Below are 25,396 nucleotides of genomic sequence, written 5' to 3'. Positions count from 1 at the left end.
CTTAAAGCATGCTCAACAGCAAAACATTTTCTGTGCTGACAGTAGCATATGAAAAAAATAACAAAAAAAAACTTTTGAACAATTTGGGTAATTTCATTGATTATTTTGTCTTGTGGAATCTGTTATGTAGCTTCTGCAGCGCAGTAGTAATTTTTTTTTTATCTCTACTATTTTTTTTTTTTAATAATGCTAATCTTCTAATAGATTCTGCAACTGTAAATGTTTTGAGTATTAATTCTTACTGTAGATTTAGTGATGTTATCCAGAAGAGATAGTATCAAATATCCGTTCTGTGTACCTTTACTTACTGGGAGCACACTAAGCTTTAAGGGTCATAAAACCACAAAACACTTTTTTGAGAGTTTACTGTGAAGGGGAAAGTGCTTATTGTTTCTTTCAAATGAGCCATTTCGGTCTTCCAGTTTAAAAACAGAAGTTGAAGCAACGTCACAAAAATGAGGTAAACTCTTATGTTATGATTGGTTGAACAGTACACATGTATGTCAGTAGAGTTTGAGCACTTCTCCACAATATTCATGAGAAAGAACACTTCCATCCAATAATGGCACTGCCTCATTCATGAGTTCACATTACAGAGCAGAATTCAGACTCATGGAGGTAACAGCTGTTCTGGGAAGGTGCGAGACTTCAACAGCACTCGCCGAACAGACACGAGAGGGGACTTTTACACTGAACACCGCAATGAGAATGAAATCACTTGTCAGAATGGACAACAGTCCATAACTGGACCGGCACGTGCACGCATGGCTGCAGTTCTGCTACTCGCACTCCAAACGTACGGTTTATGAGGAGATGCTGTTAGACAGAGCACTGATAATAAACAGGATAACACGATGGATTATTCAAAAACAGAAGACAATGATATAAACTGAAAACTCAACGTCATGTCAGTTCTTTTTTTTGTATTCTTTACATTGTGTGAAAGGATCTTCCAGGATTTACGTTTACATGGTTTCCGGCGTTGCGTCATCATGACAATGGAGTTGAAATATTGGATAACTTGACACAGACAAGGTTAGTAAGCAATTTTATCACACTAGAGTCACGTTAACACGCATTATGCTTAAGAATTGTGGCTATACTTTTGTGTATTGGACCCGTTTATTTTCATTATGTGCCTTACTGAGTGTGATTTTTCTCTTTGGAAAAAGAGGGATGAGTCAAAATAATTTTCTGTGGTAATCAACATTTTGCCAGAAATGCTGCCAATAGACTTTAACTTGTATTTAACCTGAAACACTCCTTGTAGGAATAAATGTTTTGATGGTAATGTCTGCTCTGTATTCTGTTCTCACTTGGACAAAACATCCAAATCGTTTAGCAGAAATGCAAACTGTTCTATCGTCTTCACTCTTCACACTTTTGTCCCATGATTTATTTACAGCAAAGTGCCCCAAAACTCTTTAGTTTTTATCGCCACTCATAATGTGATGTTCATCCATCTCTCTTGTTTATGTGTTTGGAAGAGGCTATGGAGATACTCACGTCCTCTCCTCCTTCCTGCCCCTGTAACCCCCCAAATTTTACATCTTTTCACATGCCCACTCCATGAGCCTTTTTTCAGTCTAAGGTTTGAACAATTGGTTCTGAGTGGGTTCATGACACTTTAAACCTGACCTGCTGGCACACTAGGGAGCTACATCACACTTAAAAACATGACCCTTCAGAGCACCCTTGTTTAGAATGAAATTCCATGTTGTACCTGGCAGAGCTTTGGCCCATTTGACCGCAGAGATGACTTGCCGGCCACCCAGCCTGTTCAGAGTGGTCATGAGGCGGGTGGAAGTGTCAGGTAGGGTGCTGTCGTATCCAGCGTAGATAGTGTCTGGCTCGATGGCCTTCAGTAGAGATAACATGGTTGGCACCAGCTGAGGCATGGGTTTTGGCACCAGTGCCCGTGCCTCGGGCAGTGGAGGGAGTGTATTCTCGGGAATCGATTGCTGAAGGACTACCTTGCCGGATGGACGGGGCTTCTTGGTCTTACGGGCTACAAGTGGATAAGGAAAGTTAAAAACAGTTTAAAACACTTTATACCTTGCTGGAATTTTAAATTAGTTACAAATATGGACAGTAGGGCTGGGTGATATATAGAATTTTCGCTATATAATTATGATGATGTAGCTGGTGATATAAAATTAAGCAGTGTCATAAATATCGCAATGATTTTAATGCGTTTTTCATTTGGCCACTATGTTTCTTAAAGAGTGTGTCATCAGCCTAATTTCATGATTATTCAGGGCAACACAGTTAATTAAAATAACATCAGAATAGTGATATGGTCATATGAGATTATTAAACTGCAAAAGGCTGTAATGCATGTTTTTTTCCCATCGGCATGGCAGCCAACATAAAGAACTGTCCTCCCATATGTTTGAACCTGGCATCATACTGTATGCTATCCCCGCCGACAATGGGTGTGTTCCATTCAGATGATCACATTTTAAGTCATTCTTATTAGAAATTTTGTTTGGTACAACCCTACTGCATAGCCACCATAATTGTTCTCCCTTCGAAGTGCCCTAAGAATACATTATTTGCGCCGTTCAGAACACAGACAATGAAAGTGGCAACTTGAAAAGTTTTTTTCGGAGCTTTTGAATGTAAATATGGATATGTAACTTGGATGAACTCAATTTAATAAATGATACATTAATTTCTTAAATATTTGTATTCCACTCACTATGCTTATTTTATTTAAGATTTGTTTTATAAATATCTAATTATTTAAAAGATGATTGCATTTTCTCTAAGGATGCATGCAGCAAGCGATTAAAGTTGACCGCATCTGCTGACCTAGATTCAGCTTTTCCTGTCCCACTCCTGCCTAAACTTTGGATTTGGGTAGGAGAAACTGATCCGACACCAGCAGTTATGGGCAGCTTTTTGGCGGAGCAGAAATGGGAAGCATTATGCAGTGGAGTGAAACTCCTAAGGATTTTTATAGTTCCATTTCTCACTCATGCAAGACAAGCCAATTTACGGGGCACAGTATGAGACTTGGGGGGCATCACGAGCCAGCAGCGCTTCACTTTATATATCAAGATATAATTTTTGTAGTCATATCGTTCAGCCCTAATGGACTGATATTTGGGGACACACTGGTAAATTTACATAACTGCAAAATTTAGTTACTTACCCTCCAGGTTCATGCCTGCCATGAGACATTTGCGGAAACGACAAGCAGGGCAGTTCTTCCGGCGGATTTTGTCAATGATGCAATCGTTCCGCCCAGCACACAGATAATTGTGTTGCCCTATGAGAATTAAATTAAGTGTGAATTAGATAGGATGTCTCAGGGGTCCACCATCATGTACTGGTTCATAAATGCTTTATTTTTGTAATAGTATAAATACAGTTATGGAATAATAGCAATTACAGAAAGCTGCTACATTTATGGAGACATTTCTTTCTTTTGAATAATGTGCACTGATGAATCATCCACAATTAGACCAATAACGTTCATTAAGAAAGTAAATAATTTAATTACATTGTTTATTTCAGGTACTGCAGAGGTCTCTATTTATTGTGTTGTATGTATTGTGCATCTGCCTGTATATCAGTTTGATTAGGTCAATTCTGTCTCTTAAAGCTCAAAGTTAAACCGCAACAGTGGTTTATGGAGTTCACCAGCTCTAAAAATACCACAATGCATGAATTTAACCTTGTTTTCCTTCCACAAATATACACGTTATTTTAAAATCATATTTGAGCTATCTGTATGCATTAGAGCAATATTGCAGGGATACTTCTTTTGAATGCCAACAGGAAAAAAAAGCATTTTGACAGACAAATGACTCATAGTATGAGTCGCAGGAATAGAGACATGCAGTGAGAAGATCATGAATGAAGCATCTGGTCCCTGATTTTTAACTAATCAGGTAAAGATGGGCAGAGAGTATTATATCAGGCACAAACAGATAACATATTTTAGTTAGACTTATGTGTCATATTCCTGTACAGTAAGTCTGCTTAAGGCATACGATAAAAGCTTGAGTAAGAGCGAGCAAAGCTTCTCTCATGAACACGCAACAGACATCAGGAATTTTGCTGAAAAACCACTTGAATTCCGGGTTGTTTCTTTTGTCATTTAGAAGGATTGGAAAATGACACATAAGTTGCATGGACTACTTTTATCAAACTTTGAAGTGAAAAGACAGAGGGGGAATCTTACTTAAAATCTAGTTGTGTTTCGCATAAAAGTGCAAGTCATACAGGTTTGAAACGACATGAGAGTGAGTATATGATGACATAATTTTCATTTTTGTGTGAATTAGTGTCCAAGACTTCCTCACCTTCAACTGCTCTTTTAAAGAAGACCTTGCAGCTTCCGCAGGTGAGGACTCCATAATGGCAGCCTGAAGCTTCATCGGAGCACACCAGACAAATCTTGTGCGTGGTGGTGCCGGACTTTCCCCCGGTTGAGGGTGTGCAATTTTCAGGTCTCACTGCGGGACTGAAACACACAGAACAGATACATCAAAATACAGGAACATATTTCCTTCTACGTGAGTTGCTCAGAGTCCAGTAGTTCAAACGAATCCACAATAGCTGCGGGGCTGGTTCTCATTTCATTTCATATTCACCACAGTTTTCATGCTCCTACATCATTCCGAAACAAAATAGAGGATGACAGACTGGCCACCAGGGGGCGACTGCTGAATGCAACCTGGACATTGAGCACCAATCCATCGCCATTCTGCAAGATGCCACATTTGCAACGCCTACATATGCATTCAGCGTGAGAGAAAAGAGAGGGGGGGAGGGGGGACACAAGAGGGCCTTTACAGTGAAATAGAAAAAAAATCAAACAATGGCTTGCATGCAAATCCGTCGAGATAGGCAGAGCAAAAAGGAGGAAAGAGCAGTTGCACATCCTCTTTAGACAGCACGATTCTTTTTAACTCCAATAACATATAAGATCTGCTTTAAAAACTTTAATTCAGTAGCCGGCAGTGTAATTTAATACACTGTGCAGTATGAATGCGTTTTCGAACCTGTTTGTCAGTTTAACTAGACAATTAAAACATGTAGAAAATGAATGCCTGGACACATATGAGTCAGGCTTATATGTGCAAAATATGGCTGGGCTAATCAGAACTGGTTAAAAGAAATATGGTGGAGAAATATTAGTATACTGTATACAGAATAATATACTGGATTTGGCAAAGGCAATTAAGAAGATGAGCAGTAGACAAATGTGGTATCATTGACATGCTGTCTGAAATATTTAAAGTACTGGGCTTTTCACACTGTTCACCCAGGGCTAACGTAATTCTAGGTAATCTTGTTCCATGTTTCACCATGTTTCATAATTTACCCTGGGTTAGTAATTAATCCTGGGTAGTCACGTTTTGATATTTAACTCTGTACATTTGTAAACGAAGGGGTACTCACCCTCATGTAGTTCCAAATCTGTATGACACAAAAACAGATGTTAGGCTCAAGTCACCATTCACTTTCATTACATCCTTTTTTGTATACAATGAAAGTGAATGGTGACTGAGGCTGTCATTCTGTCTAACATCTCCTTTTGTGTTCAACAGAAGAAAGTCATATGGGTTTGGAACAGCATGAGGGTAAGTGAATTATGAAAGAATTTTCATTTTAACCCATGTTAAAATATAGACGTTGACATGACAGCTTCATAATTACCAACTACTTGTTTTGACGGTGCACTTGTATGGAAGCCCAGGAGTGCCATTTACAAAAGAATGAAGGAATAAATTATTAATCTATTAATTTGAAAATAAAAATGTGAATAAATTAACCAATTTATAAATGGACAAATAAAAAGACACATTTAAATGTGGAAAAAATAAACCAATTTAAATATGTACATTATTTTTATTTAATTCATGTTTTAAAATGTCATTATATTTAACAATAAAATTGTGCATTAATAAATCATATTTAAATGCACTTTTTAAATTGCGTTATAAAAAGCATTTGGCAATTGCTTTTCTTCATCCATTTGCTTTTCTTTATTGTTTGACTTTGCCTTTTCTTTTACCATTTGTCAATTCATACATTTCTCAATTCAACTCAGCATTTCACAGCAACAGTGAACGAGCCACCATTAACTTTTGATATGTTTTGCATCCGTTTCTTGTGTGCGGGATTCACAAATCCAATAATATCACGTAAACTGCTCGTACCGTCATCCAATGACAGGCTGTCTTACATCCTCTTCGAGTGGCATGTGGGAGAGGGGGTGTGTCTTATAACTGAGTCGAAAGTTCATTGGTTGCTCTCACGAGTCAACAGTCCAATGGGATTTTTTTTAACTCGATTCTCAATTGGTTAAAGGAAAAGAAAAAGCTTTTTAAAATGCAATTTAAAAGGTGCTTTTAAAGTGCATTAAAAAGTGCATTTAAAAGACTCAATGTACTCATTTATTGCTACATTTAATGACAATTTATACAAGAAATTAATCAGATTTATTAATGCACAATTTTATTGTTAAATATACTGACATTTTTAAACATTAATGAAATAAACACATTTAAATGTGTCTTTTTATTTGTCCATTTATAAATTGACTTATTTATTCAAGCTTTTATTTTCAAATGAATAGATTGATAATTTATTCCTTCATTCTTTTTTAATTGGCACTCCTGGGGCTTCAGCTGGTATGAACTGACAAATGGTAAAAGGAAAAGTCAAACAATAAAGAAAAGCAATTGGCAAATGGATGAAGAAAATCAATTTCCAAATGCTTTTAAAAATGCAATTCAAAAGGTGCATTTAAATATGATTTATTAATGCACAATTTTATTGTTAAATATAAATTTTAAAACATGAATTAAATAAACATATTTAAATATGTCTATTTATTTGTACAATTATAAATTGGCTTATTTATTCACATTTTTATTTTCAAATTAACAGATTGATAATTTACTCTTTCATTCTTTTGTAAATGGCACTCCTGGGCTTCCATACACTGGAACATACTTTATGCCCTGAACTTAATTCTTTTATCAACACATAAATGGGAGCTAGTGTTAAAAAGAACTATAATCCAAGCGACTTGCGCAAACATGCTGGCCGTTAAATTTAATAGCATAAAGTTTTGCCTTTTAAGGTCAATGTTCTCAATCACTTAAAAATCATTTCTTATTTTTGCTCATATACATAATTGGTTGTTCAATAGGTGAGCATTATGACTCAGAGATCATAAAAGCTGTGTCAAGTACCACCTTTACCATTATATGATGCAGGGATAGACAGGATGGTCTTAGCATCAGTATAATACACACACACACACACACACACACACACACACACACACACACACACACACACACACACAACATGCCAACAGAGTGGTAACCTGAGCATTGTAAACAGAATGCCAAATGATGGGAGGGTTCAGGTTTATTGTGATGGAGGTGGAGATACATTAGATTGCTGCAGTAAATTTTTTTTTTTTTTTTTTTTATTAAATAGAAAGCAACAACCTGACCTATGATAGGGGAAAAAATGAGCTAATGGCAGGAAAATAACTTGGTGATATTTGTAACTAAAATCCTAATCTCTCGGTTTGCTTTTTACTCATTAACAGACCGCAATTAATGACCACAAAAACCCACGACTTCCTCTACATTACATATATGCTAGTGTTGATCAGTACAGTACGCATTCAATGGCCCACATCCTGCAAGCTACTAATCACAGCAATAGAGCTCTCTGAACACCACACAGAGGTCTGGAAAACTCACATTCGATCTGTTTTAGGGACAACATTTTCACTGTCAGACTTTGGATTAGTTTATTTGTTTGTTATATGTTAAACAACATTTTGCAAATGTTATAAGTATAAATCACTTGTTTATTTGACAGAAATGCCTCATTCTTGAATTAAATAGCTAATTCTTGAGTCTCCCAGAATCAGAGTGAGTACAAAAGCTGCTATAAAAAAGGAAATGGCTCTTACCCTGAGGAAAAACACATGAAAACAGAAAAAGGAAGAAAGGCATGCCATCGTTGCTTGTGAAATGCTTTTCAAAGGCTTGAATACATTTGATATGAAAACTGCCATTGTGAATCAGGCTGTCCAACACTATTGCACTTTATAACACAATCGTTCTTAAAATAAAACTAGCAATGTGCAATAACTACTCCATGAATATATAATCTAAACATGAAAGCTTTTTTCTTTCCCTTTTTGCAAAGATGACTCATCAAGTTAACAAAAAACAAACAAAAAAACAAATCTAAAAATGTAGGTCACACTGCAACCAGTTTATCCACATTGGTTTACTCAACCTGAAATACAGTTACAGTATATGTATTCTTTATAATACATTTTTTACAGAAATAAACCATGTGTGCCCAAACAGGAAAGTTTTGTAAACTGAGTATAACATTAATTAAAAATAGGTATCTACTGTATTATCAATGACCACACATCATTTTAATTCCATATTAAGGTGCTGTTAGTGATTTTTGGATTATATACAGAAAATATCCTTCTTACCTGTCAGATATCACTGAAATAGGTGCCATGAAACACCATATCACACCTGTCTCTGTAACAGCCCTATGCTCGGTAACCAGCGGCGAAAAATGTCCGTGGTCAGACTGTTTGTTAAGCCAATTAGAAGGCTTTCCGCCAGTCAATTATTGGGCACGTTCACAGGACAGCCCATACATACTCGTACAAGTGCCGGTATGGTGTCTTGTTCCCGCGAAACGCTCAGGGTAGCCCCATGCCCTCCATATGCTCTAAATCAATGGTCATCAAATGTGTGCATGTCTTGGAAAGAGGGGGAGTGGCTAATTTATCGACAAGTCTGGTGGAAGTGCCAGAATTGTTAAAATCGCTTACAGCACCTTTTCTGCACCCAGTTGCTATGTTGTTTGGCAACTGTCAGCAGTTGATAGTTAGCATGATGAACTACATAAATCGGTAGAGTAATTGTTTAAAATGTTGCAAGTGATATGCCTAATACACTATTATTGAAAATGTTGTCTTGATAGAGCTGTTCCACCTCCAGGCCGAATAGTTGACTTTGCAGGTCCGTTCTGTACCGATCCAGACTCGATGATGGTCATGGTATCTTTTTACATTGTAGTGCTCGAAATCAGATTTAGAAAGGACCGAGTCAGCAAGTGACCACATCATGACACATTGGAAAAGCACTAAAAGTAAACAATATCTGCATCCGAAATAGCATACTGTTACAGTATGCACTGTATATGATGAAGGACGCCCTTCTCGCTTGGTAAAACAGTATGTTCTTTTAGGTATGCACGCAAGTAATATGAATAGACTCAGAACATGCTTCATCCGAGGACGTGGGTATTGACCCGTGACCTGAATATATTATGTAAGAACAACAACAGTGAAAATAATCTACTCTGGCTTTGTTAAACAAGCCCCATTTAAGCCCAAGGAACAACTTTCTTGGTATATATCACTTACATTTGAAAAGAGCTGCCTGACTTGCAGTTCACCGCCATTCTTTTAAATCCAGCATTTTGAACGTGACATCACCTCAGCTCCGAGGGATTATGGGATCGTAAAGGGTCTAGTCGATCCGCACTTCAGAATCTCAGAATAGTAGGTAACTCGGGTATTTCTCGCACATACTCCATTGGCATATATAGTAGGAAGGTATGGATATTAGGACACAGCGAATGAGTCAAGGGAGTGGCCTCCACTTTTGAGCCAATCAGAGAAAGCCTCTGTGCCTTTTAAGCATTTGGTTTTGCTGACAGCAGATTGGCTAACATGTTTTTGCAGGGGTAGGTTTTTGAACTGAATCAACTGGGGGCGGTCTAATTCAGAGTAAAAGTGAAGCAGAGGTTAGCAAAAAGTTCAAAACCACTTATCTGTTGCAGCCATTTTCTAAAAGCAATAAGCCTTTTGAGAACATGCATTAGAGAGATTTTATCATAATAAAGGATATGGTGCCTAGCAACACCCTCTAGTCATGGTAAAATCACTTTCACACATGGTCCCTTATGGCTTACCACTTTAATTCACTATGATTTAACATCCTGGTCACACTACACTTTGCGCTCCATTCACTCTCATTCAAATGCGCCCAAACGTGGGGAGATTCATGTGTAAATATTGCATTCTGCCATGGACGAACGTTCAAGTTTAGTGAACTCTGAACAGCAAATCCATATGACAAGAGGACACATTAGTAATAGAAGACTGACATGACACAGGCTGACCTCTTGGCTCAAAACAAAGAATAAATTTTTCAAAGCTGCGTGTTTTATTGTTCCCGGAAAGTGAGCAAACAATTTATAAAAAAAATTAAGAATGTAGTATTATTTGTTATTTATGATGTATTATTTAATAAAACCACAAGCCCTACCACATGACATCATATCCTGGTCTGTTGCGTATTCAGAAAAAAATGTGTGTGCTTAAAGCCTAGAGTGACGGCCACTTAAGGATTCCTGCACACACTCCAAGACTTTGCACGTTTGCAGACAACTGGTTTTGTTGTGTCGCGCCGTTGGCTTGCAGTGTAGACACAGTGTAAGCTCTGCTCAGCCCAGCTGTGATGCAAAAGGGAAAGTAGGTCAAGCCAATGGCACTCAGTATTTCAGGCTGCCTGCTCTCTGTGCCCCTAAAGCACTTATAACACAAAGGTGATTTACATTTATTAACCAATTCTGCTCTACAGGAACCAAACCGTGACAGTGAGAGAGTAAACAAGAGAGAGAGAAGCAAAATAAAGAGAGACTGCCCTTCCTTAATGACTGTTGTACTTGGGTCGGTCGCTGTGTCAAACATGCGATGACTAACCAGCATGACATTCCCAAAGCAGAGATACTGTGATAAAGCTTCCCAATGTGGAGAATTCACAGTTAAGCTGTGATTTACAAAAAATGAAATGCAGTGTAAAAATCAGTAAGTTGGTTTTCAAGAATTTTTTATCACACATATACAGTAAAATTCTTTTTTTCACATATCCTGGCTAAGCTAGGGTCAGAGTGCAGGGTCAGCCATGATGCGGCGCCCCTGGAGCAGATAGGGTCAAGGGCCTTGCTCAAGGGCCCAACAGTGGCATCTTGGTGGTGCTGGGGCTTGAACCCCTGACCTTCTGATCAGTAACCCAGAGCCTTAACCGCTGAGCCACCACTGCCCCAGATTTTGTGGAGTTTGTTAATCTACAGAACTCCACCAAAAATAAAAAGAAAGATGGTATGTGGACATTTTGTAGAGTGGCCATTCGTCTGAATTGCAATAAAGGTGAAATCCATCATGGTGCCTTTAAGAGTAATATTATAATTACAAATATACAGTGGTACCACAGTGTAAAATGTGGACGCTTAAGTCACACTACAAATGTGTGCATATGATTATATTAGAAACAAAACATAAAACTACAAGTGACATCTCAACCCTCTACGGAAATGTTGGAGAAAGAATCGCCATGTACATTTTTGTTTTTACTTGCTTGCCAGACTTTTGACAAATGTAAGCATAATACAACTGAAAACTGAAAAAGATATTAAGCAAAATGAAAAGGGGGCATCTTTACATATACTGTATATAGTTTTCATATCCTGTATTCAAGATTGTAGTTTGCAGAAGTTTGAAGATTACACAAATATTGCTATATGTTACAACACATGTTCTCTGTTTCTGATGCCAAAAAACTAATTAATGCATTCATGACCTCAAGACTAGATTATTGTAATGCATTAATGGGAGGATGTCCATCAGGTTCAATAAATAATCTTCAATTGGTTCAAAATGCAGCAGCTAGAGTGCTGACTAGAACCAAAGAATATGATCAAATCAGCCCTATTTCATAGTTGTTACATTGGCTACCTGTTAAACTTCATATTCATTTAAAAATTCTGTTAACAACATAAGCTTTGAATGGTCTAGCGCCACCGTGCTTAAGCGACATTCTTTTACGCTATATTCCATCTCGTTCACTACGATCACAAAATTCTGGCCTGTTAATAGAATGATGACTCTACGACATTACATATATTACAGAATAATTTTCTGTTAAAGCATGATTGTCTATAAAGCTGCTTTGAAACAATGCATTTGAATATCAAAATCCACAAAAGGATGTAGATCCTTTTACTATTTGGCTCCCAAATTATGGACCAGCTTCCCTAACACTGTTCGAGACACACTCTCTCAGTTTAAGTCTAGGCTAAAGACTCATCTATTTAGCCAAGCATATATGGCGTGCCAAACAGTTGAAAAATAAGACTAATGACTCGCCGAGGGAAGCCTCTCAGCTACTGAGAGCAGCTATTGAGTCACTCACTGATAGAACGGCACTGACTACTGAGAAGCCGGCGGTGCATCTGGATAGGCTACTCACTCTCCTCACCCAGCGGAGGACTCACTCTCCTCACGCAGCTGGCGACCCACACACCTAACGCAGCCTGTGACTCACTCTCCTCACCCAGCGGAGGACTCACTCTCCTCACGCAGCTGGCGACCCACACACCTAACGCAGCCTGTGACTCACTCTCCTCACCCAGCGGAGGACTCACTCTCCTCACGCAGCCGGCGACTCACTCTCCTCACTCTCCTCTCCCAGCGGAGGACTCACTCTCCTCACTCTCCTCACGCAGCGGAGGACTCACTCTCCTCACGCAGCCAGCGACTCACTCTCCTCACGCAGCGGAGGACTCACTCTGATGCAATTGGGTTGTTTTATGATGTCCCTTAAATAAATGTTGTTAGTTTTTAAAAACAAATGCTTTGCGGCAACACTCCCGGGTTCTAAATGCAAGACAATAGCTGTTTAAAATGTAATTCTGTAGATTATAATAAAGTTGAACATTTTTGTACGTTCTTCAAAGAACTTACTTTTACTTCTGCACTATAAACTAAAGCTTTCACCCTAATAATGCATTTTATTTACATTACAATGAAATATTACATTGTGAAATGCTAAGCTGTTTATTAATGCTGCTCAATCTTTTATCATTAAAAATTGCTTGTCTGGAAGCGCAGTTGCCAGTTGTGTGATGTCACTTCTCGTTCATCTGTCGGTTCAAACGCTGACCATAATACCACAATCATAATATCTTATGATTTCTATATGATTTATGGGAAATATCACATTCATAAGAAGAAATTGGCTAATAGAAAACCTAATATCCACTAATTATATCCCCTCCCCTTTTCTTAAATTATGTTACATTGACCACCAAAAAAACAACCACATTTTTCACTGAAACGCTGTATCAGAGCTTTGTTCATTTTTAAATTTTTTTTTAACAAAAGCATGATCTAGAATGTCCGACGCCTGAAAACCACGTGACTGCTTCAGTATCTGGTTCAAGCAACCCCAATCTTCCTTACTCTAATCCATTATAATGTTTTGTTTAATATTATAATTCATATATGAAGCTTATATGAGCCTATGAAATAACAGACGAAGGAGAAGGACTGAGGCATGGTTAAATAGACGGATCGCAGATATTCTTTTTATGAATTTGTTTGATTTATTTGACTTATTTTAGTTCCAATACAACCAAATGACTTAATCACTTCAACAAATGACTTTTAGTTATTTAAAATAAGAATCAGTTGCAGAACCAGATGTGAAACCTGCACCTGTAAAGAGACACAGCATTTTCCTGGGGGTAATTCATAGTTTTGACCACCAGATGGTCGCAGCATACACAATGTTGAAAAGCTTAGAGTAATGTATGAATCCTTATGATGCAGTTGAGAGGAAACCTTCATTTCTTCGCAAATCTACGTTTCACCATCAGCGAACGTCAGCGTCCGAATTTCGCACTTTATTTCATTAACTCCTTGCTGATATAATGCACTCAACATCCATGCATTATATAAGTACGAATGAGTGAGTGATTTCGGACACACACAGGAATGGAGTTCATGAACTAGAGTCGACTCCAAAACTATATTGTCATTATATTACATGGTGCAAAAAGAAGCCTTAGCTTCTTAATTTTATAAGTACATTGGTACAGCTATGTTACTCTACTCATATTGTCATATATGTAATATAAACTTGAATACCAACTTTAATGTAGTTGCTTAACATACCGGAGTGAGGGGGATTGAGATTTACTGAAAATATTCTCCAATTTGTTTTGTTCTTTTTTTTTTTTTTTGTTGTTGTTGTCGTTTTTGTTTTTAAACAAATAACTGATATTTGGGTCATTTTAAATGTTTCTCGGATTGTCAACCATTCATTTCATCCGCTGGGTGAGGAGAGTGGGTCGCCGGCTGCGCAAGGAGAGTGGGTCCGCCCGCTGCGCGAGGAGAGTGGGTCCTCCGCTGCGCGAGGAGAGTGAGTAGCCTATCCAGATGCACCACCGGCTTCTCAGTAGTCAGCGCTGTTCTATCAGTGAGTTACTCAATAGCTGCTCTCAATAGCTGTTTTGTTCTTTTTTTTTTTTTTTTAACAAATAACTGATATTTGGGTCATTTGAAATGTTTCTCGGTTTGTCAACCATTCATTTCATCATCAGGAGAGTGGGTCCGCCCGCTGCGCGAGGAGAGTGGGTCCTCCGCTGCGCGAGGAGAGTGGGTCCTCCGCTGCGCGAGGAGAGTGGGTCGCCGGCTGCGCGAGGAGAGTGGGTCGCCGGCTGCGCGAGGAGAGTGGGTCGCCGGCTGCGCGAGGTGTGTGGGTCCTCCACTGCGTGAGGAGAGTGGGTCGCCGGCTGCGTGAGGAGAGTGGGTAGCCTATCCAGATGCACTGCCAGCTTCTCAGTAGTCAGTGCTGTTCTATCAGTGAGTTACTCAATAGCTGCTCTCAATAGCTGAGTGGCTTCCCTCGGCATGTCAGAGAAAAGCGAGGGGTCTGATATAAGTGAGTGTGTGTGTGTGTGTGTGTGTGAGATAAAGCAGTGTTTCTCAACTGCTATGTCGCAACCCAAAAGTGGGTCGCAAGTCTATTCGGACTGGGTCGCGGACAGCAGGGAAAGAACAATGCCATGGTTCTCCCGTTGAAGATATTTCAGCAGCCGTCAAAGTGATAGCCTATTTAGGACTGCCGAGGCAGATTTAATGATAATCTCGGAATCAGCTAAAGGCTTCTCATCTGCACTTTTGCACAAGTGTAATGGAACCAGTTCACGATCATTATATACTCTTCTCTCTGGCGCGTGCGAGCAACAACTGGGCTTCCCTCGATAATGCGGTACGCAGACCTCAAAACTGATGTGACCAATTTCAATTCTAGTGAGACTTTTCTAGTCATTGTAACTGATAATAATAATTGTGTAATACCGTATACCGTGATACCATGGAACCGTGATATTTTCTGAGACTGTTATCGTACCATGAAAATCTCATACCGTTGCAACGCTAGTCTCTAGTCATGCTTTAAAATGGAGAATGTTGTGAAAACATTTAAACAAAAGTTTAAACAAAATCAGGGTTGATGTCGTTAATTCAAAGTAAACGTAATTATTACATATCACGGCTCAACTAAAGCGATGGTGACACCGCAATCAACGACACCACAGGACCCACTGCAGCCAAATAAGGTCAATAACCTTCAGGGCGCATGCTCACGAGACACAAGCAGTAAAAGATGTGGCTGAATACAGCTTCTTAATCACCAGCTTCTTATTCAGTATAAGGATCATGGCTCTTCTTTGCCACTACACAACTTAATCTCTGGCAAGTAAAATCTGAATATTTACTAGCCAGTGGCTAATAACTGGCATATTTAAGTCGCATAGCACAAAATTTGTTTGCATATGTGAGTGATTACTCACAATGTAGAAGGCTGTCATCTGCAAACAAATGATTTTGGACTTATTCTACGAACCAAGATTGATTTTCTTAGCCATTTTTGCCACCTATATGACTTTCTTTTTTGACTGACATTACCATTTCATGTTGATGTTTTCCAAATACTTTTAAAGGACACTGTACTTTATAATTACTTTTATAATTATGTGTGTATGTGTATGTGCATGTGCAGAGTGCATAGGTGCCAATCCCGTGAGTGCTCATCGAGGTATGAGAATCACGAGGTATTCCCCCTTCATTTTCTCCACTGTCATTTCAACATTAACAGATTGGGCGGTTACATGACAGATGACACATTTTGTGTCACAACACAAGTTAGACTGTACCTTTCAGCACATCCTTTGTTGTTCATTCATGTTTTATTCGTGCTATAAGTCAGAGAGAGAGCATTGTGCCCAGCTTTGTTTGAAGGGGCAACTACCGCAATCTGTCACACAGCATTCAAGATCATCAACACATTTTTTGTTTGACATTTCATGAAACAATCTTAAACTAAAATCATGTTTCTCTGATGGAACGTGACATTTGTGGATTTATGTAGCTAATGGTAAAATCATATATATTATATGCAGTTAATGTGCATTTTGGACCAAAAAACAACTATGTTTGTGATCTCTGGGATGGATAGTTTTTTTTCCCAATAAACTTCAGTATTTCGGGCAGTGGGGGTTCCGATGTTTTGCGTGCACTGATGATGTCATCATAGGATTACGGCATCGCATATCGCATTTTTCCTCTATGTTGTGCAGCCTTATTGCCATTGGTTTATCAGTTATGTTACCAATACTTTAAATTGCTTTTTAGCAGAAACCACTGGCCAATGCTAAAACTACTGTATTTCTAATTTAGGCTTTTGTTTCTCAAGGTTAAAAGACCCAACAATTTCAATCATAACCATGATAAAATAATAATAACAATAAAAAAAAAAAAAGAATATATATGTATTTTCACCATATTCAACCCACATTTTTCTAGTACAAATAAAAACAAAAATTGGTGATCGAATTTCATATCAATTTAATCCTGGCTCTGTTCATTGAGCAGTGTCCATTTGTAGAATAAGAACCATAAACCAGATGACATTCCATGTCCATTTTGCAAACTTCACTTTCACTGTTTGTGTACATGCATTATATGAATATGCCATTGCCTATTTACTGCATCCATCTGGCCAATGAAAATGAAAGGAGCTCTTTGTTTGCATTGTAGAAATAAAAAGCTGCTTTCATCAGGTTCAGAGCAGTTTAAATTAGTGCAATGAAGATTTCAGAGTATAATTACTTCCCTTAATGACCAGAAAAGTCTGTCCTCATTTTTAACAGTTTATATAGTGTTTCCAGAACACTGTTGCAGTATCCATACGTTTCCAAGATAGGCTCTTGGGGCTAACGTTTTGTTTTTTTTTTTGCGCCAGAAAACTATATTTTCACTAGTCCAAAGGTCCTCATTGTAGCACTGGTTATGCAGAGTTAAAAATACTCGGTGGGTGTGTGCTGGAAGGAGGAGAAAAGAGAGAAAGAGAGAGAGAGAGACAAGGAAGAGAAAGAGAAAACAAGCTACTTATTCACAGCTGCCTAAGAGCACCATCCATCTTGACTTATATGAGACCAAGAATGATTTCAGAAAAGCTTTCGGGAAGAATGTCTGAGTCAGAGTCAGTATAAATCAGAGGGTTTGGCTCAATTAAAGCACACGTTCACGATGGAGAGACAGACACACTGAAGAAGAGACAAAACAAAAAACAAAAGGGGCGTGGACTGATTCCATGTCGCGTGCGAAATGAAGTGGCACCACTGACATGAGGCCAACCGTGATTGCTGCATAGTGTGCACACAAGAGAGAGAGGGTGAGAGACAGCTACCTTCTAAGCTAGCAGCAAGGCACTAAATGTCACACAGGTTGGGACGCAATCGCAAACAAATCCTACACCTACTAAAAACCTGTAGACCACAAAGGCCTGATAATTGAGCCCACATGTAAATTGAAGATGAAAGCTCTCTTCTGTTTCACCATCTGTTCCTGCTCTCTGTGACTAAACCACTGACTGACTGTTTTTCCCACAACCACTGGCTATTCAGCTTTAGGGTTATTGCTACGTTATCATGCCGTTCCGTCTCGCGCATGGTCGAGCACTCAGCTTTTTAGAGTATACTGTTTGAATAGCGATGGGCATTTTCAAGTAATTTTGCTGTCATGTACTCTAACACACACACACAAAAAAGAGTATTCAATTAGGGCTGGGTGATAGGACGATGTAATTGGATATCGACGATGTCTTACAAAGATCCTGATGCCAACTGCGAACAGACGATGATCGACAATATCAGGAAATGGCAAAACCATGGATCTGGGAAGTCGCCAAATATATTAAACAGTGGGCAGGGTGTGAAACTAGCACCCGCCACCACCCCGCAAAATGCAACGAGGCTGAATCCAGTCCACAAGCTCCTCGTCCAAATGTATTTCATGTGTGGGTAATTTTGCTCATCTACCCGCAACAGGTGGGCGACCTGTGAGATGTCTCGGAGTGACATGTGACAAGAAATGTTGTTAATCACAAAGACACGCGCTTGATGAAACACACTTCATTATATTTTTAAGAACAGACAAAAGAAAATCAGTCAGTGCTTGTGTCTGATTAGCTGTTTGTTCAGAGGCGTGCAGCGGGACCCTGTCATGTGGAACACACGCATGTAAAAAGTTATCACTCTGTTTCATTCGTCTGAAAACTGTTTGCAAGAATACTGTCATCTATGAGAATGCTGCAAATTATCTCCGATCATCTTGGGAGATGCTTTGAGTTTAGTTAACTTTATTTCACGCATTGTGAATGCAAAACTGCAGATTCAGTAATATACATATCTTTGTATTAAAGAAACAAAGTCGAAAGTGATTAAATAATAAAGTAATGCAAGACACATTCACCTTGAACCTAAAATTTGGTTTTATTTTATATTCTTTTTTTTCCTCCCCAATTTGGAATGCCCAACTCCCAATGTGCTCTAAGTCCTCGTGGTGGCGTAGTGACTTGCCTCAATCCAGGTGGTGGAGGCCGAATCTCTGCGTCTGAGACATCAATCCATGCATCTTATCACGTGGCTTGTTGAGCATGTTACCGCGGAGACATAGTGCGTGTGGAGGCTTCACGCTATTCTCTGTGGCATCCATGCACAACTCACCACACACCCCACCGAGAGCGAGAACCACATTATAGCGACCACGAGGAGGTTATCCCATGTGACTCTACCCTCCCTAGCAACCAGGCCAATTTGGTTGCTTAGGGGACCTGACTGGAGTCAGCACACCCTGGATTTGAACTCGCGACTCCAGGGTTGGTAGTCAGTGTCTTTACTCACTGAGCTACCCAGGCCCCCTATTATTTTATATTCTTTAGGGAGCATTAACTGTATTACCAAAACGAAATACAAACACAAATTCGATAAGAACACGCATTTGGTAGCATTATTTTGGGAACACAAGGGAAAATATTAGGCTTATTTATTTTTATTGTTATTGTCTTTACATTTATAATTGTCTTTAGTTCTTAATCTGAAGGCTATTAGTAATTTTCCATCTGTGTTGACGGATGATTGCGTGATGACAAATGGAGCCGTTGGAGACAGAAAATGTTTGGATTTGGGGAGGTGGTTAAATAAGATTTTTTGATCACTTCGTTATTTTATTGCTTTTGTTTAGTTTAAAGTGCAATTTGAATTAAGAAATGTCTGTTGTTTATGTTTTTCATATTTCAATAAATAAATTACAATTTTAATGTAAAATCAATAAAGCAAAAAAATTCACCGACCCTCAGCGGGGGGATTGACGATGTAATCGGATATCGGGATATTTTTTAAGGCAATTATTGCAAAAATATTTTTTACCTATCGCCCAGCCCTATATAGCATAACTCAATAAAAATACAAAAATTATAAGTGTTGCCACACTAGACTTCACACTTGGCCAAAGACACCAACTCATTTGTAACGGCGAGATCTGGTAAGAGGTTCAGAACGAAAGCACGGTATAATTCAGCGTTCTTACAGCAGGCAAATGTGCAAAGGAAAATCAATTTGTGATATTCGAGTAGTGCTTTTAATAGTCGACTAGTTGGTGCAGGACATTTAGTCGATTACTCGTGCACATCCCTACTTTTGAGCGCGAGCCCTTGCGGACCCGTTCAACGCATGCACAATACAAATGCTCCACAGTCAATGGCAGGCGCATGCGCCGACAACACACAAAGACATGTACTGTGCTGATGACGGAATTGATGACAGATGGAGGCATACCGGCATGCAGAAAATTTAAATATACGTTGGTCTCAATTAATTGCCAAAGACGTTTTGGAAAAATTCAGTTAACAGCTAGGTGACACTAAACATTTCAGAAAAGTAGTGTGGGACTTGATGTTATCCTTAAAGACTCGTGTTGTGAAAAGTGGGCATTCCATACCAGAATGGAGCCTGACCAGAATGGGAGTTTGCATTTAATTGTGGAAAAGATGAAAATCTTGGCCAAGGAATTAAGACATATTTATCTGGGTCTCTCCCTGCTGAGAACCGAGATGTGACCAGGATGTGTAGGCTGAAGGCCAAGTTCACCCTTGAGAGCATCTTGGCATATCCCAATAATAACGCTTCTTTTTCAAACCCATTATTATTGGGTTTTTTTTGACTTGGCTTAACATTATTGTGTTAAATATTAGCAAGACATTAAAAAGACTACATTGACTACTGTAGCTTCAAACAATACCTACATAGCCATTTGGCTATCGGTTAGCATTATTTCCCCTCCCACGTGGCCTATGTGACGTCAGCTGAAAAGAAAGTAGTTTTAGAGGTGGAGACATTTCTTACAATTTAATGGAAGATTATGAAAAACAAAGAAAACATTTACTTGGAATAACGTTTACTGATGAACTGTGCACAATAAAACCAGAAACATGTATAAATAAAGTAAACAGGGTCAAGACATGTCAACATTATTTGTATAGTGCTTTTCATAATAATTTTTTTTTTTTAAATCATGCCATAATGCCCCCAGTAAGCAAGCCAAAGGCAGTAGGTAAGATACCAGACGGTCATCAGTTACCTTTAATATCAGTCTTTTGACATTTACAAAATTATCTCAATGCTCTGTCATTAGAGGAAAATTCGTTGTATTTATTTTAAGCATCTAGCAAACATTAGACATAGTGGGTGTGTTACTAATGGTTTGTTCACATGACGCAAAAAAAAAGCAGACAACTCCTCAAAGCCTGTACGCTCAACATGATGTTAATTGATTGAACAAAATGCTGCAGGCTGTATACCTCACAAGAAGTTTGGACAAGCAGGTTCTGAGTCAAGTTATAGGGCCCTGCTCGGTTGACTCCGCAAAGTGTGTCAGTTATATAACTCCCTCATAAATGCAATGCAGACTTCCTTGTTGTAAAACTTACACTAAACACAAAAAGGTTTTTGCATTAACAAAAGAAGCCTGGGTGCATATAAAACAGATTACCTACTTCTATTACATTGGCCTACATTTCTGCAGTGGTCTTGCTCTGCCGTCATGCCCTCTGAGCATATTTCATTGATTCATTCATGATTGAGATTTCTGCCCAAACACATCAGTGATTGCAAATAGTTGAGGAAATATAGCAATGTAAACATGATGGAACATGAATGTTAAGAAGAAAATTGTGCACTACTGTCTTATTGTTCTGAGAAAGATAATGTATTCTTTCACTGGCCTAAATAGTGCAACAAAACAACTGTTATAAAGCATGGTAATTTTAATGAAAGGCTAATTTCAGTCATTCAGGGGGCAGAGCTGTCTCTGAGACTGATTTTGTCTGGTCCAACCTCCATTTCCTGACTGTTCTATTAGAAGGATAAGAAAGAAATACCCTGCAAGTTTATTCATTAGCTTCAAAATCCCATATAGGACATTCAGGCACTCACATTTTAATGTGGTGCACTCTATCTCTCTCAGAATTTGAATATTTTGATGAGCCAAAACTGCTTAAATATGTTAGACTTATTTCACAGATACAGGTTTTACGTAAACAGGGTTCCTAGTGCCCACACCTTTTTATCAAATAATTTCCATGACTTTCTCAGTTGTTCGTGATCACTGTATTAATTTGATTTTCTGTTATTATTATTATTATTAATTTATAGCACTCACAAAGAACAAGCTAAGAGCTAAGAAAAACTAGATATTCCAAGCCTGGAAATCACAATTTCTAAAAATGCCTGATATACTCTGTTGTTCAAATCCTGAATACACCTTGACATGGTCCATAACTGAAACACTGACCATCCTGGTGGCCTACTTCATGGCTTACCTGACATAGGTGGTTGTGAAGGTTTTGGAAATTCCATTTGCATTTCCATAGCCCTGGCCCCTGCTCCAACCTTCTTCTGAAGAAGCCAGAGGGGTGTACACATTGAAGACAGGCTTCTGATCTTTTTGCTGACTGACACCAGCCATGGATGAGCTGGTTCCAAAGAGGAAGCTCTGTCCACTTGAAGTGGTGACACCACAAATAGAAATGGGTGTGCTATAGAGACTTGTCTGACAATAGTTAGTCCCAGTGTTCTCCTGCTTGATGACCCCAGGAGTACACAATTGAATTATGGAGTCCTTCTCCACCTTTACAATGGGTGAGCTGGTGGTGGTGACAATGTTGGTGCTGGAGGGGCTGGAACCAGTTGTGCCATTAACAATGCTGCTCATTGAGACCACCAGCTTTGAGTCCCTCTCTGAATTTGTTGGCAAGTCTCCAAGCAAAGCATCATCTCCAATGGTGGAGAGGAACGCATCATCTCCCATGTAGAAATCAGAGGGCGAGCCTTCTAACTCAAAGTCCTGCAGGAGGTCCAGAGTGTTGTCACTAAAGAGCTTATTACCAATGTCAACATCCTTCCCGATGGGCCCGAAGGAATCTTGGTCAAAGTCCATATCGCCTTTATCCATGGGAGAAAAGTCCTCTGTTTTTAAAGGAAAGAGATTGGGATCCACTCCACCAATCAGGGAGTCCATTGAAGAAGAGGTGCTATTGAGGTGTGCAATGCTGGCCTCCAGACCTGAGAAGTTGTCCCCCAGAGTGAAAGGGGCCAGAGTCTGGTTTTGCTGAGCCCTCTGGTCCTTCCCCATTTTAAGTTCTGAATCCTCCATAAAGAATCCGAGTGTGGAGGATACAGAGGTGGTGTGCTCCTTTAGAGTGGGTGAACTGCTAAGGCCATTGGGAAGGTCCCCAGAAACTGGCTGCATCAATGGATTGGATTGAGGAACCATAGAGGCTGGGGCGACTGACATGGTGCTTTGTATTCCACTTCGCAAAATCCCCTCAGCTGAGCTGTTACTGCAATCCAATGTATTCAAGCGCTCATCTCTCTTTGTGCCGTTCTTCAGTCCTCTTTGATCCATCTCTCATTACTGTGGTAGAACACAAGTAAAGTTTCTCAAAAACAATTGGCTTATCAACATCACTGAAAAATACCTAATAAGTATCATTTACTGTACATATCATGATATCGATAATACAAAGAAACAACAAAATAATTAAAATACTGAGAAATGTAACATAAATTTGCAATGGTATGAACATTTTCCTCAAATATACCACAGTTACTAGTTATTGATGCTGCCAAAAAAATAAAAAAATACAATAAAAAAATTAAAGTGGTAACTGGTCATTAGTCACGACTATTATCAGTCAAATAAAATAAATCAAAGAAAAATTGTGAGAACTTCTTACACTGAGAAAGTAGATCCCATATTAAGTGATTACGATTTTACAGTAGTAACAATAACATTTAGATAGGTAAAGTTTGTCTAGACAAACTTTGATGTTGGCTTTACAAAGCCTTGTCTGAAAGTTTGTAGGGTATATATAGATAGATAGATAGATAGATAGATATAAAGAAGGAATACAGCAAGGAAATAAATTGAGAGAGAAGGAGAGTGAGAGAGTTAAAGCAGATTAAAGGCCTTGTTTAAATGAAAATGTTTGAATTTTTTGACTGTTGGGAGTTTAAATAGTCTTGGCCCGTTTGAACATCCTGTAATTTAAGTCTATGGGATTTTCTGAATTTCTGATTGCCTGCTGTGCGAAAACCGTATTTCTGGTTAGTTAGAAAAGTCACAGAAACCTGAGTAAGAACAGCCTACAATAGATGTCAAGCCAACGTAATAACTATGGTATTCTGAAGCAGAAACTACATTTACCATGGTAATCTTTGTAAGGGTGGCAAAACAGAAATTATGAATATAACTTATTAATGCAGGAAAGTTGGAACGGTCAGTATGCACATAAATCTATGCCGTTTTTAACTTTTCAAAACTTCAGATAAGTTGTATATAAACTGTATTAAAATGTCTTTAAAAAAAACCCATGATGATCATAGTTATGGTTAAACGCTGTATACGTCACATACTGAAGGGTGCGCACGTTTAACTACCGATGAAGTTTGTGAAACAAATGCTGTTATCTTTAACGTAATGAACATAATTTATTATCAACCGAAATGAGGATGGACTTTTTTTCTCTCCATACATCTCTCGACTTATAAACACAGACGGATTAAAAACGGCAAAAAGCTATTTTTTCTGAACTCTCGCGCCCTTGCCAACATACACACTCGCGCGCTCGCTGCTGTAGCAGCAGGCTGTGCATGGATCAGTATGACACGCAGTGAGGCCTACTCACTCAAACTGCTAATCCACACCAGAATGACGAGCAAGTTATTTCATATTTACAATCTGAACGTTTAAACAACACGCAATACTACTACAACAGTGTGAAGCTCATAAAATAGCGCAGCAAGAACGGCAACATGCCAAACCAGGACATATATGTAGCGACATTTTTGTAGTGACTTAAAATATAAACGACAGCTACTTATCAGTAAGTTGTGGATTCATGTACACAGTTAAAAAGAAATATCGTGTTAAAGGTTGCAGGACAATACGTACCGTTTGATATTTGATATTTGCATCATATGACATTGTTTTGATTAGAGGTTTCTGCTGTTAGCGAGTAGCAACAACATCAAAGCCTTCACTGTATATACAAGTCCGAGGTCGCGTCTCAAGAAGAGAAATCGCAAGCTGCCTGAAAAATAACACAGGCCAAATGTCGTCCAGCGTTTTAGTCTGAATTCCTAACACCATCGAGGTAATCCAGGCAATTTACTCGTTTTCGGCCATGAGAAAAGAGGCGTGCCATAAAACCATACACGATAAAAACATTCAAAATGGAGATTACAGTATGGAGATCCGTGGCGACCGTGTTTACAACATGTAGTGCGACCTACTGGCAGCACAGAGTTATGACACCTCTTCTCTTTGACAGTGAGAGTGTGATATGGTCTCGATGATATAAATCACTATAAAAGTAAATTCACTTTTCTCTCTCTGTGTTACTGTGCTTTATTGTTGTTTGTCTCTCCTTATTCTGTCTCTTTCTCCCACACAAGCCCCCAAAATTGGTAACACTTCAGAATAACTTTTCTTTATAACACTAACAAATTGACATGATCTACATCACACACACACACACACACACACACACAAAATATATATATATATATATATATATATATATATATATATATATATATATATATATATATATACACTACC

General features: G+C 38.7%; 1 protein-coding gene across 1 annotated transcript in view; it reads right to left on the bottom strand.

Moving 5' to 3' along the window:
* Positions 1–25,023, bottom strand: part of LOC127418358 (glucocorticoid receptor-like) — a 28,354-nt gene extending 3,331 nt beyond the window's left edge. Inside the window, exons 1-5 of the mRNA XM_051658951.1 lie at positions 24,728–25,023; positions 22,095–23,188; positions 4,314–4,474; positions 3,158–3,274; positions 1,724–2,008 (exon numbers count right to left, since the gene is read on the bottom strand). Coding sequence (XP_051514911.1) covers positions 1,724–2,008; positions 3,158–3,274; positions 4,314–4,474; positions 22,095–23,179 — 1,648 coding nt within the window. The 5' untranslated portion in view covers positions 23,180–23,188; positions 24,728–25,023. The remainder of the gene's footprint in view (positions 1–1,723; positions 2,009–3,157; positions 3,275–4,313; positions 4,475–22,094; positions 23,189–24,727) is intronic.
* Between the last annotated feature and the right edge of the window lie 373 nt (positions 25,024–25,396).

Source organism: Myxocyprinus asiaticus, chromosome 27, assembly GCF_019703515.2.
Source record: "Myxocyprinus asiaticus isolate MX2 ecotype Aquarium Trade chromosome 27, UBuf_Myxa_2, whole genome shotgun sequence".
NCBI classification, from domain to species: Eukaryota; Metazoa; Chordata; class Actinopteri; order Cypriniformes; family Catostomidae; genus Myxocyprinus; species Myxocyprinus asiaticus.
Note: the sequence above shows the minus strand (reverse complement) of the source record. Positions and strands in the feature narration are given on the sequence as shown.